The 14,243-nt window shown below is 39.2% G+C and overlaps 1 protein-coding gene across 2 annotated transcripts in view; it reads left to right on the forward strand.

Moving 5' to 3' along the window:
* The window catches only part of pde6d (phosphodiesterase 6D, cGMP-specific, rod, delta), a 64,338-nt gene that overhangs the window by 20,356 nt on the left and 29,739 nt on the right, over nt 1–14,243 (forward strand). For both annotated transcript variants that reach the window (XM_043702245.1, XM_043702246.1), the window contains exon 2: nt 6,616–6,704. In XM_043702245.1, the coding sequence (XP_043558180.1) occupies nt 6,616–6,704 (89 nt within the window). The remainder of the gene's footprint in view (nt 1–6,615; nt 6,705–14,243) is intronic.

Raw genomic sequence — 14,243 nt, forward strand, 5'->3', positions numbered from 1 at the left:
TAGTTACTTAGCTAGCTGTTAGTATATACAGGGCCAAAAGTGGTTTGCTCATACATGATGAGCTCTGAAAAGACATCAGTGAAGCTGGGAGGAGAAATTTGAAAGATTCAGCTAAAGCATAGAGCTAACATTGAGGGCAATAAATTTATATGATGTGCAAAATGTATTTAAATTTGCAAGTATATAATTTTAATTGTCTTTTGAAAACTGAAAAACATACCACATTGATTCTCGATTTTAAAAATACTTTAAGGTATTCAAATATTTAAATAATTTTGAAAGAAGTAGTCAGTGTCTTCAGCATTACCCGATCAGAATCAATGAGCTATAAAGTCATCAGAAATTTTGCGTTCTGGTTTATATTTAAAACATGACATGCATTTACAGAAGACAGGCAACCAGTTTTCTTCATTTGAGCTTACACAATAATGGAAACTTTAGGTAGTGTTTGCTGATATTACATGTCTACATGGTGCATTGAACAGCTGCTACAGACAGTGAGTACCAGGCGATGTCAGAAACTAATGTTTTGTGAAATCAGAGAAGTGTTTGGACTACATCCCTTTTGTTGTGTTCAGCTGCCATTTAAGACTGAAGATTATTAGTAGATCAACTTGAGTAGATGTGAATGTATACTCAGTTGTCGTTATCCATTGATTTGCTACCCATGGATTTATGTACTTGCGAGGTCTGCTCCCTACCTTCATCTTTTTTTTATTGTCCTCAGTAAACCGATCGCGCACAGCTTTGTGGTATAACATCTTTTTGTTACCTATATGAAGTCCATGCAACCAATCCCTCATGGATAATGGGGACTGAGTGTATTAAAGAATATCTGTAACATGAAAACTTTGAATTGTTCAACATTCTTATTCATTTCTTTTTTAATCTACATTTTTTAATGTAGGATTAAACTGTTATAGGATCGAGTGGGATGTAATTTTAAGTAGCCTCAGAATCCTCTTCTTTTACATTGTCATCTGTGGCATTGCTCTTCCCTTTCTCTTCAAGCTTTTCCATCCTTAAATAATTCATACTTTTTAAATTCCGGGACGGTTCATATAGTTAAACTGATCTGTTGGGTCACACAAGGAGTCATAACTGTAACCTTCAGGTGAAGCAGGATTACAAAGGCGAAGTGAACTAAATCAGGATTGAGGGAAGAAGGCAGTTATTATTTTTGGATTTGGATTTTTCATTATAACCAATCTGGGAGATATACATTGTCCTTTCAGTTCTGGTGAAAGATGCACCTTTGAAACATTATTATCTGCCTATACCTAAGAGTTGCTGAATACCCTGCTGTGTATCTCTATTTTTTGGCCTTGTGTCAGATTTTTACCATTTATGACTTCTCTTTTCTATTTTATTGTGAATTATGATTCCTACTTGGAAATTTTCTACTTGAGTTATTGTTTCTCTTCAATCCTGAAACTAAATATAGTAGTTAGTCAATTAAAATTGAGCATCTTCTGTTTTCTCTTTGCAGCAAGTCCTGTTTTTAAATTTCAATTTCTGTTCAATTTCTTCACTACCTCACTGAAATTCTGGAGAGTGCTAATTATGAAAAGTAATTAATCAAAGCAATGCCTATGAAGCAAAGGAAACGAAATGTGAGAACTTGAAGCCATTTTCCTTGAATATGATTCTCCCTTCCATTGTCTGATGCTGCTACCAATGTTGAAAAGGGATGGCTACTTTTGTTGGATTATTTATTTCTTAAGGAGTCTCTGAGGTAGAACATGATGGGTCTTAAATTAAATCTGTAGTCTAGAACACATGTAGTTTAAGATGTTGCCTTGTCAGAATCATTGAACCATATGCATGTAATGGCTGCCAGGCAAATGTAATGAGGTTGATTAATTATTGGATTCTCTGCTTGTTATTTTTAAAGAGGCATTTTGGTGTGACATTTTGGTGGATAATGCTTTAATTAACAACCTTTTCATTATTACAACCACTTGTTGAAAGTTGTTGTTGTTTTTCAGAATTACTAATAAAAAATAAAATTTTCACATGTCGCTGAAGAGCCCTTATGCAGCATGTTCCAAATCCACAACCACTGTAATCCAAAGAGCAAAGGCAGCCCATATATGGCAACTCCACCTGCAAGTTCACCTCCAAGCCACTTACTGTCCTTGCTTGGAAATACATCATTGTTCCTTCGGTGTCGCTGGGTCATTATTCTGGAACTCCCTTCGTGGTGACATTGGATTGCAATGGTTCAAGAAGGCAGCACACCAGCATCTCAGGGACAACTAGGGATGGGCAATAAAGCATGAGTAACTTGCATCTTTAAGAATCTGAGGTTTACCAAGGAGGTCATCACAAATATCTGTAGCTATATAGGATTAAGTGTCAGAGCTGGCAGCATAGCCAGATTGCATTGTCTTTGTAGTCAAGGTTGCAGTAGCACTTAGTATTTCCAGTGGCATAAAAATTGAGACTGCAACGGATGAGAGGAGTCAGAGGCCAAATCTAATGTTTGTTTTTGGCAAAGTGCAGCTTTGTTGATGTTCATGGAGGAGTTCTTGCTGTATCTTACCAAATGTAGCTCATAAACTATGAATCCCACCTTTCTGGTGCCGCCTTGCCTGATTCTAGCTCATCTTCTCATTTCCCATTCTGAAAAAACATGTCACATGAAACTCTAGCATGCCTGGCACCCGCACCTTATTTAAAAGAGTGCTTTACATGTAGATAAGCACGAGCATTCCGAAGCTACCCTGCTCAGTGACGGACATTCATTCAAAAGTTGTTGGAGAAGGGAAAAATGGCACTAAAGTTCTCCAACTGATACTGAAGGTCCTAGTGGATGAGGTGGTGCAGAGGTGGAGAATCCTTTTCCCAGATGACCAGCTGAGGAGGCCACACCATCAGATCCCCGGAGCTGAGCCAAGGTTGCCACTCAGTTCCGTGCAATGTCCATGGCCTGGAGGAATGGCTAGCAATGCCGTAAGAAGGTCAGTGGCCTTCACCACTCCACCAGGTGAAGTTCCACATTCTTCACTCTGCCAGCTCACACTTACTCTATGTTTGCCACTGCACCTAACTCCCACCTAGCCTCCACCACTTCCTCTGTCATGTTCTTACTATTGTATACAACATTGTGTGTCACTCACTCTCAACTTTCTTGTATGGCATCTGCGTTGCCTCATCACTCACCTAAGACACCTAATCAATTTTCAAACCCTTGTACCAGCACTTGTGTCACCAATTTTCATCTCACTCAATCTCTCCCTTTCTCTGATTCCAGGAAGAAACCGCCCACAATTGGGCATAAAGGGTCTAGAGGGGTGTCCATCATAAATCTCCTCACTCACCATGGAGAGAATCCTGCCTCTTGTAGGAAAAGATTGGGACCACATGTCCGGCAGCTGAGTACCATTCTTCATTTAATTGCAACTCTTGCAATAACACTGCTGTCAGCGACAGTCATTGCACACTGCTTCTGACTATTGACTATGATTCTTCTCTCCTTTGTGTCTTGCAGGATTTTCATGGTCCTGGTAGAGTAAGGGGCTGCTCTGCCAGAAGTCATCTCCTCAATCTGTGCAGAAGAGGTTTGAAGTCTTGGAGGAAAAATTGGCAAGGCAGCCTCCTATACCTTTCCCCCCCTCCAGCTCAAATACTGACACACCTCATTGGGAACGCCATGTTTAAAAAATCTGGGAGCACAAGTTGTTATGTACCATACTGCGACAGCTCCTCAGTAGGCTGAGGAAGACGCACCCAAGGCTACTAAGAACTCCATCCAATGGCATAGGAAGGAACAGGAGCAGCAGACAGATGTGTAGGTGGCAATGGCAAGAAGTCATAGAATTGTAGCTATGCTATGGAAATACAGCTGCTTCAAGCTTGCAATCTCTGGCTGCATCCATGGACAGATTAGTAGCTGCCATGGAGAGTCAGTTCCAACCCCCATAGTGTCTGCTGTAGAGCGCACACACCAGCATTGCATTGGTCCTCAGGCAACAGTGGGGTGGTAGCCTGGCACACATTCCAGGTGCTCCTACCACAAAAGGAGAGTGGATTTTGCCAGGAGGTACCCAGCCAGCTGTGGAACTACATATAGGCTCCAGAAGTCTTCTGAAGAGCGCTCCAGATTTGATCATGTCATGCCCAGTACCTCCACCCTGCCTGACTCTTTCTCAACTCTTTTGCTTTTGGCAAGTCTGGGTCGTCCAGGCATTGTAATCTTCCACATTGCTTGGTGAAACTTCCAAAGCCATTGGACTTCACTACTGGGGTGTAGACAGGAAAACAGAGCAGATCATGATCTTACTAAAGGCTCAAAGGACAAAATGACCTAGCCTTACTTCTAAGTCATCTTTTCCTATGTGACAAAGAATACCCTGATGTCATTGCTCATGACTTCCCCAAGAATCCATCAGGCACCAGCTGAACACTTATACAATGAGACGAAAACAGAAAGTGCTGGAGAAACTCAGCTGTTCTGGCAGTATCTGTTGCATGAAATACAGTTAACGTTTCAAGTCCAGTGACCCTTCGTCACCTAATCAGAGGCATTCTGCCACCAAGAATTTAATGAACAAACAATTTAGGTCTTAGATTTAGATACCCTGACCGCACCAAAGAGAATGCTAGGTGCCATCTAATTGAAGAGCACTTTTGAGGCATGTCCTCTACCATTAGACTGGTAGACAATGTCATATGCTTTCTTTTTCGAGACTGAAGACCCACTGGAAAGTTCACTACTCTCATTCATTTCAAAGGCTTTTCTTTAAAAGAGCACAGTCAAAATGACCACCAGTTCCACCATTTTCCTGTTATCATTTTCTGTCTTTTACCTGCAGTCAAAGTAATCTGAAAAAATGACAGCCAGCAAATATGAAACTTCTTTGCACTGATGCTTAACCTTAACGGCTACTTTTTTGATTTCTAATCAGTCTGTTCAGAGATGTTATTACACACTTCTGGAGCAGGTGGGACTTTAATGTGGGATTCCTGGTCTAGGAGTAGGGACAATACCACTATGCCACAAGAACCTTAATAGTTCTACTGTAAGTTCTCTTCCTACTCTGGTGCAGCTGCGAAGTGCAACCTCAGTGATAGGTGAGTTGAATGGCTGCTGAAATTCTGAATATAATCGCTTAATAGTCTCCCTAAACCTAAAATGTTTTGGGTCATGATGGTTCTGCCTTAGACTGTATCATCTCCTCATAGATTGAACAGTCTAGGAAGAGTAACAGATAGAGCAGGGCAGTGATCACTTGGTGGGGAGGAAAAAAAATAATGCTGGCATTCAGAGATAAATCAGAGGGTTCCTTCTCTGAATTTTACTACACTTTGTTCAGCCAACCCAGGGATCAGAAAAACTGATGGTGGTTGCATAAGTTTCCATTTCTGTACTTTGCTGTTCTATAGAAATCACAATGACTGTAAAGTGCAAAGTAAAGGTCTGACCTTGATCGACATTTTGTATTAACCTGAAATTGACCAGTCTTCAGGCTAGAGAGAATGGTTTCTGGCTGTGTCAAATCACAAACCAAGCCAAAAGTGCACTCTTAAAACCTTAGTCAGAGCCCATAATTGTTGAAGCAGGTTATCCATTGAACCAAGTGTTTGATTTGTCTCTTACGTTATCCTGCTTCTGAAAGTTGGTTCTGTGGTCTCCTCGATTATTTGATTGATGTATAGAATTGGTTTGCAATCATGTCCTCTCTAGCCCAGAAAGATTCTATGTGTGGTGTCTCTTCCACCTGGATGTTATTGCTCATATGTGCTTTGTGCACCACGGTGCCCATCTAGCTCCAGTTTGTACAATTCAGCAAATGACACAATTCTCTCCCTCCCCTCACAACCTTAGAACCTTTGGTCTTTACGTCAGAATAGTGTCCTCAAGGTTTCCCTTTCTAACAACACATGAATAAAACCTTTTGATTCTGTTTAGAAATAGCACTATTTATTTGTTTTGTTCATTTAATTTTATATTTTTAAGTGAAAAATATTATTGATGAAAATATAACTTTCCAAGGAAATGTTACAATTGGTGAACCTCAAACAATGAGAATTAATTTTCAAATAATTGAAATAATCTGTTCCTCACTTGGAGTATAGCTCTACCTCCCTTAGCCCCCTTCTAAAACTAGAACTTGCAATTCGTCATCGCATTATCATATACAGAATGTCACTGTGCAATTAGGCTGTTGTGCTTTTTTTATATAACCGGATTTGCTTTTCTTGATAGTGAAGTGATTATGCTTAATAAATGCAATTTTATTATCATTTGAACAATTATAACTGTATTGTAGTTCTTAATGTGTGACATTTTACCACTGGGAAGTTTGAACATCTTTATTAAAATCTGAACTCTTGTACAAAAATAATTAAAGTAAAACTCATATTTTACTATTTATATTGGTTGTTTCTAAAACCTGTTAATACAACCTGTGAAGTAGTTTTTCTTATGCGTCGTTATGGGAGAAGACCCTAGATTTTAAAACTATTATGTTAAAAATAACAAATTGTATTGGAAAATTTGACCCTGTGTAAGCAGTTTGTTTCAAGAACAGTACTAATGAGATTTTTTCAAGAAAAATTAGATACTTGATATACTCAGCTGCTGTTTACTTAACAATTCTAATTCATCAGTAACTGGATGAATCTCCGTGATGCAGAAACAGGAAAAGTTTTATGGCAAGGCACAGAAGATCTCTCGTTACCTGGAGTGGAGCATGAAGGTACTTTTAATCATATGTTTCCTATGATTAGTGTTGATATTGCAAGTGGAAGATCTAGACTGCGATTTAAATCAGAAACATGGTCAGTTGCAGTGGAAGCCTGAGGACTGGGAACAATCTAGAATTCAACAACAGACAATAAAAAAGATTGATCAGAAAGGGGAAAATAAAGCATGAGAGGAAACTTGCAAGGAACATAAAAAAAGACTAAAAGCTTCTAAAAATGTGAAGAAGAAAAGATTAGTGAAGACAAATGTAGGTCCTTTACAGTCAGAAATGGGTTAAATCATAATGGGGAACAAAGAATTGGCTGAAGAATTGAATACAGTTTGTTCTGCCTTCACAAAAAGAGAACACAGATAATTTCCTGGAAAATTTAGGGAACCAGAGGTCTTGTGTGACAGAGGAATTGAAGAAAATCAGTATTTGTGAAAAAAAAATGGTGCTAGACAAGTTAATGGGGTTAAAGGCTGACAAACCCCCAAAGCCTGACAACCTGTACCCCAGAGTACTAAAGGAAGTGCCCTGGAAATACTTGATGTATTGGTTGCCACCTTACAAAATTCTACAAGCTCTGGAGCAGAGTCAACCATAACAAATTTAACCTCACTATTTTAAAAAGGAAGAGACTGAAAAAAAAGAGAATTACACACCAGTTAACCTAATGTCAGAAGTGGGGAAATACTAGTCAATTATAAAACATTTGGTAAGCATTAACTGGATTAAACAAAGTTACCACAAGTTGATGACAAGGAAATCATGCTTAATAAATCTACTGAGGAGTTTTGTGGATGTAGCTGGAAAAATAGATAAGGAGAACCAGTGGATGTGGTATGTTTGGATTTCAAGAAGACTTGATAAGTTTCTACATAAAAAGCTAATCAATACACTTTCAACACACTGGAATTGGGAACAATCTACTGACATGGATTGAGAATAGGTTCTCATAGACAGGAAGCAGCGTGGGATGAAATGTGTCTACTTCTGGGTGGCAGACAGCGACAAGTGGTTTACTGCAGGGGTTAGTGCTTAGGTTGCAGCTATTCATGATATAAATAAATAATTTGGATGAGGGAACCAAATGCAGTATTTCCAATTTGGCTGAACATTTAAAACTAGGTGGGATTTTGAGTTGAGGTTTTGAGTAATACAGACAAGTTGAGTGTATAGGCAAAAATGGCACATGCAGTGTAACATGGCTAAATGTAAAGTTATATACTGGTTTGAAAAACAGTTTTGTTTAAATGGTAATTTGTTGAGGAATGTGATATACAAAGAGATCTAGGTGTACCTGTATACAGTCAATGCAAGTAAGTAAGAAGGTGCAGCAAGCAGTTAGGAAGGCAAATGGTTTGTTAGCCTTCATTGCATGAGGATTTGAATCAAGTAGTAATGTTTTACTGGAGTTATACATGGCCTTGGTAAGACCCCACCTGGAGTGCAGTTTTGGTCTACCTACCTAAGAGAAAATAGACTTGCCAGAGAGGGAATGCAGCAGATGTTCTCTAGTCTGATGACCGGGGCTGGCAGGTCTGTTATATGAGGAGAAATTGGTTCAATTGAGCCAGTATTCACTAGAATAGAAGATTGATAGAGGATCTCATTGAAATGTATTAAGTTTTAATAGCTAGACAGAATAGGTGCAGGGAGGATGTCATTCCTGGTTTGGGAGTCTAGAAGCTGGGGTTACAGTCTCAGGATATAGATTCGGCCATTTAGGACTGAGATGAGGAAACGTTGCTTCACTCAGAGAGTGGTCAAACTCTGGAACTCACTACCACAAAAGGCCGTGTAGGCCAGACCATTGAACTTATTCAAGAAGATGATTGATATTTTTAGATATTAAAATGGAACATCAAGGAGTTTCAAGGGAAAGCAGGAAAATGGTGTTGAGGTAAGAATCAGCCACAATCACATTGAATGAGGCTGTAGGATCAAAGGGCTGAATGGCTTACTCCTCCTGGTTTCTGATCCGAACCTTTTCCTGACCTTCCCTTTTGTTCCACTGGGTTGTCCCCATTTCTTTGTATAGCATAAAGCCTGTCACATTTCCAGTTTTCCTCAATTCAAAGATGAGTCATATTGGGCTTGAAATGTGAAAATGAAATGTTTCTATCCCAACAGGTTGGCAGAACTCTTGAGTTTATCCAGAACTTTATGTTCTTATTCCTATTCATCTCTTTCATTTAAATAGCCTGCTGTACTGTTGTCTTGTGGACAGTTTACTAAAACATCCCTGCAGACACTTCATATACACAGGCAAAAATAACCTCTTACCTGTTAAAATGGGGTGAAGGCTGATGCTCCTCAGCAATGCACCTGGAGTTCCTTTATTAGCCTGTCTCTCAGTAAAATTCCCTGTTCCTGACTACTAACTAGACATGTACCACTTCCTAACCTAAGGAGTATAACTACCTCCTGAATTTCCACTTAAACATATAGCCATTCTTCTCAATATTTTATCTTTTAGCTTGATTTTTGCATGACTTATGCATCCTTGTACAGACTGATACTATATATTTATAAGCTACTATATCGGTGGGCAGTGCTGAGTGTTTCCAGAGTTATTGCTTTCCTTTTCGTTTTGTGTAGACTGTAACAGACAGCTTTTTAAAATAAATATTTTTATTGAAAAGCTTTTTTAAATCTTTTACAAAACATTTATATATTTAAAAAAAGCCATCAAAACAGAAAAAAAAACAGTACAAAGAACAAGGCCACGACATAGTACCATTGTTACTAAACCACCCACTACTCTACCAAAACAAACCTATCTACTTGATTAAAACTAAACTAACAGGCAGCTTTTAAGGGAGTACTAATACCTATGGAGCAGCCACATATGTTTGTGACATTATGGACATACTTTCAGTACCTAACCCTAAAACCTGAATGTGCAGGTTTTGGATGAATTTTCACTCATGAGAAACAAGTATCTGGGAATATGCTGTATAACACAGCATAAAGAGCTTCGCATCTTTTGACAGAACTAGAAAGATTTCAAATATAAACCATATTATTTAAGAATCTGAGAATGCACAGAAAAGGAACAGGGTAGGAAGCATTTTAAAAGCAAGGAGATGAAGACCGTCATGAGATAAACAAGGCAGGAAACATAGACATATTAAGAAATTGTTTCTTGGTCCGGTCATTTGTTCAGTAGTTTTCTATTGGAATGATATGTGTTAGAATATTTTTTTAAAAATTAGATAATGAAATGGGACACTTCTACTTAGTCAAAAAGTTGAAATAGACTGATTTAGTAATTAACTAACTGTGATTCTCTGTTTTAAGAAATGTATATATTGTGTATGTGACAATGAGCAGGAAGAAATTTATGAGAGGTGTTTAAGCAGGATTATGTGATTGGATGAGCAAGTAATGCATGCACATATACTTGTTTGATTTGATTACAGAGAAACACGAGTAGGCCATTTACCTGTTGAGCCTGTTCTGCTAATGAGATCATGGCTGCTATGTGACCTAACTCCATAACCCTGCCTTTGGCCCATATCCCTTAATACATTTGCTGAACAAATTTATTCATCTCAGCTTTAAAATTAACAACTGATCCAGTACCTACTGTCATTTGAGGAAGAGGAAGAGAGTTCCAAACACCTACCATTCTTTGTGTGTAATGTGCTTCCTAACATTTGTCCTAAACAATCTATTTTCAAACTATTCCCCCTAGTTCTAGAATCTCCAACCAGTGGAAATGGTTTGTCTTTATCTATCCTGCCTTTTCCCTGTTAATATTTTGAAGACTTCAGTAGATCACCCCTTACCATAAGGAAGGACTTGGAGCACAATCTTATGGGCACCAGTGTAGACCTGGTGGTGTGATGTAAACGCAATGAGGAAAGGTGGTGACCTAAATCCCATTAGTACTCTTGTGGTGCAGTGATAGTATCACTGCCTCCTGGACCAGGAGACCTAGGTTCAAATCCCATCAGCTCCAGACGTGTGTTGCTCAACTAGAAAATGTATATCAAAACCCAACACCCCTTTACCTTTGCCTTAATTAAGTTCTGGGTGGGAAGACCCAAGCTTAGCCTTCCTGCCCTGCTCCACTTGAGAACTATAAGTAATCAAGCAACCACTTAAAGTGCTTATCATGCCTGGGCTGCTATTTCAGCTCCAAGTGGGACCATGAGGCTCAGATTCAAGTCCTACCTATTTTGGAGTGGTGCAGACCCACAACAGTTGTCAGTTGTGGGTCGGGGAGATATGTTCGATCAGCAATGATTTGTACATGACAGACATTATGGCTGTTGAGAACTGCCATTTTACCCTTGCCTCTGACTACCCTAATCCCTCTCCACAGTTTGAGCTGAAGGACACCCAACCCATGGGTGCTGAAATGGCTCAGTGGTTAGCACTGTTGCCTCAGCATCAGGGACCTAGATTTGGTTCCACACTTGGGTGGCTGTCTGAATGGAGTTCGCATGTTCTCCCGATATCTGCAGGGATTTCCACCGGGTGTTCTGGTTTCTTCCCACAGTCCCAAAGATGTGCAGGGCTAAATTGCCCTGTAGTATCTAGGGATGTGCAGGCTAAGTAGATTAGCCATGGTAAATGCAAGATTATGGGGATAGGATGGTGGGTTGGGTCTGGGTGGGATGCTCTTCAGAGGTTTGGTGCAGACACGATGGGCTGAACGGCATTGTATAAACGCACCCCACTGTCCTTAACCAGAACCTTCCTGTTAGCAGTCCTTCATCCTGGAAGTTGAAGGGATGTTTTCCTTGCAGCAGCAAAACTGAGAACTGGAGCTGCCAGCTCCGATTCACAGGCAGCTCCAGGTGGCTGGAATTTCCTAGTCTAGGCCTAATTCCATGATAACCTAATCACTTGATGATGGTTGATAGTGGAATAAATGTTGACCAGGAAACAGGAGATAATTCCTCTGTTGTTCTTCAAAATAGTGTCATTTGATCTATTACACCCACCTTAAGAGGCATGCACAGCCTCAGTTTAATGATCTCAAAAGTCACCACCTTCAACATTGAAGCACTCCGTCACTACTGCATTGAATTATCAGCTTTGATTTTTGAGCTCAAGCCCTTGAGTGGGGCTTGAACCCACAACCTTCTAGAGTGTTTCCATGATTGACATCAATTTACACTGAGGTACAGATTACATTGTTCAATGAGTGGAGATTACATAGAATTTATAGCGTATGCAAGCTATTCAGCCTAATTGGACTGTACCAGTATTTATGCTTTATAAGAGCCTCCTCCAACTCTATTCGTAATCTAATTTTATAGGAGTATCCTTCTAATCTGTTATCTCTTCTGTACTTAGCCATCTTTCCCTTCAATGCCCCAATGCTATTTACCACAACTTCTCTATGATATAACAAGTTCCACATTCTAAACACTCTCCCTGAATAAGGAGATTTCTCTCAAATTTTAGATTGAATTTAATTAAAATTATTTATTTTTCTTCTTCTCAACTCTGTTCCCCTAAGACATATAAGGCAGACAACACATGCTTAAATCTGTTTCTGTAGTTAGACTTGCAAATTGTTTCAGGAAAAACTGTCCTTCGAGGGTATAGCTTGAGGGGAGCCACTTCATGTCAAGCACAGCTGTCCAGGAGACACTCCCACTGTTGCTTTTTGAAATAGGCACATTGGAAAGATCTACAGACTGATAAACAACCTGTTAGACTATGATATGAGCAGTGGACCGTCCGTGGAGCTCAGTTCCTTGAGTGGGACTTAAATCCAAATTGCCCTGGCTCAGAGACACGGATGCACTCATTGTGCAGAATCTCCTCCTTGTACTTAAGCTCTTTGTTTTGAACTCCCATGTGAAAAGAACCTTTTATCTATTCTGTCAACCTCCTTCATAATTTTAAAGAACTCTATTAGGTTAGCCATCAACCTTCGCTTTTCAGATGAAAGGGCTTCAGCTAATTCGTAGTTATAACCTTTCAGTTCTGGTATTGTCCCTGTATGTTCTGCAGTTTGGAGACCTGAACCAATCACAGTATTTAAATGGGGTGCACTGAGTTTCTGCAGAAGTTTAATGTTTTCAATTCTGCTCTTCTAGAAATGAACCCTAATTTTTTGACCTCTTTTTGAGGTCAAACTAGCTCACATTTCTACTTCAAGAAATTTGCAAAACTATTCTCTTAGATTTCTTTGTATTTCAAATGACAGAATTTTTTTAAAAAGAATTTTGCCCAGTTATGTTTTGAATTAATTCTTGAAAAAAAGTGTTTTTCTTACTCATTGCAGATGATTCAATTTTTTCTCATTAATAGGATATGAGTGTCACTAGTTAGGCAAGATTTTTGATTTGATTTGATTTGATTTGTTATTGTCACATGTACCTAGATACAGTACAGTGAAAAATTTTGTTTTGCGTGCAGTACAGCAGATCATGCCAAACAAACTGCATAAGAGTAATAGAACAGAACAAATAATTCAATGCACAGCTGCAGAGAAGGTGCACAAAAAGCAAGATCAACATTAAATTTAAAATTTGAGAAGTCCATTCAGAAGTCTAATTCCTAATTGCTCTCTGGATGTCGTGTGAATTGACCTCTTCACTCACTGCAGTACTTGGGTTACAAGGACATCCACAATGCTATTAGGAAGAGAGTTTCAGGATTTTGACTCAGTGAGAGTGAAAGAATGAGGATGGTGAGTGGTTTGGAGGGGGACTTTTAACTGATGGTGTTCCCATGCATCTGCTGGTTGGTCTTTCAGGCAGTAGAGGTTAGAGATTTAAAAAGTGTAGTCAAGAGACTTGGTAAGTTCCTACAGTCCACCATGTATATGGTGAATATTGCTATTGTGCATTGGTGAACGGTGTGAATGTTGAACTTGGTGGATATGGTGTGAATGAAGTGGACTGTTTTGTACTGGATGATGTCAAGCTTTTTGAATGTTGTTGGAGCTGCACTCATTCAGGTAAGTGGACAGTGTTCCATCATTATCCTGACTTGTGCCTCGTGGATTGTGGATACATATTAGGGTATCAGGAAGTGCTTTACTCAATGTAAAATTCCTAGCCTCTGACTTGCTCTTGTAGCCGCAGTATTTATATAACTGGTCCAAATCAGTTTCTACTCAATGACTAGCTCCAGGAGGTTGATAGAGTGGGGGAATTCAACAAAGGTAATGCTATTGAACTTCAAGCGGTGATATTTATATTCACGTTTGTTAGAGATGGTTCATTGCCTCACACTTGTGGTACAAGTGTTACCACTTCCCAGTCCATGTCCACATCCAAGTCTTGCTGCATATGGACATGCACTGCTTCAGTATCTGAGGAGTTGTGAATGGTGCTGGACAGTGTGCACACAACGTCACTTCTAGCTTTATGATGCAGTGCAGATCATTGATGAAGCAGCTATGAATAGTTAAATAAATTGACATCACGGTGCATAATTAAGTGAGATGAATGAAAACGAACGGTGCAATAAATATTTAGAAAGCATCAAAAATGGACAGCTTTCTCTTCTAAACTTGGCAATAATTTTAGGGTAAATTGGCTTAGTAACAAATTGAAGACTTTTTCCTTTGTT

Source organism: Chiloscyllium plagiosum, chromosome 13, assembly GCF_004010195.1.
Source record: "Chiloscyllium plagiosum isolate BGI_BamShark_2017 chromosome 13, ASM401019v2, whole genome shotgun sequence".
Taxonomy (NCBI): Eukaryota; Metazoa; Chordata; class Chondrichthyes; order Orectolobiformes; family Hemiscylliidae; genus Chiloscyllium; species Chiloscyllium plagiosum.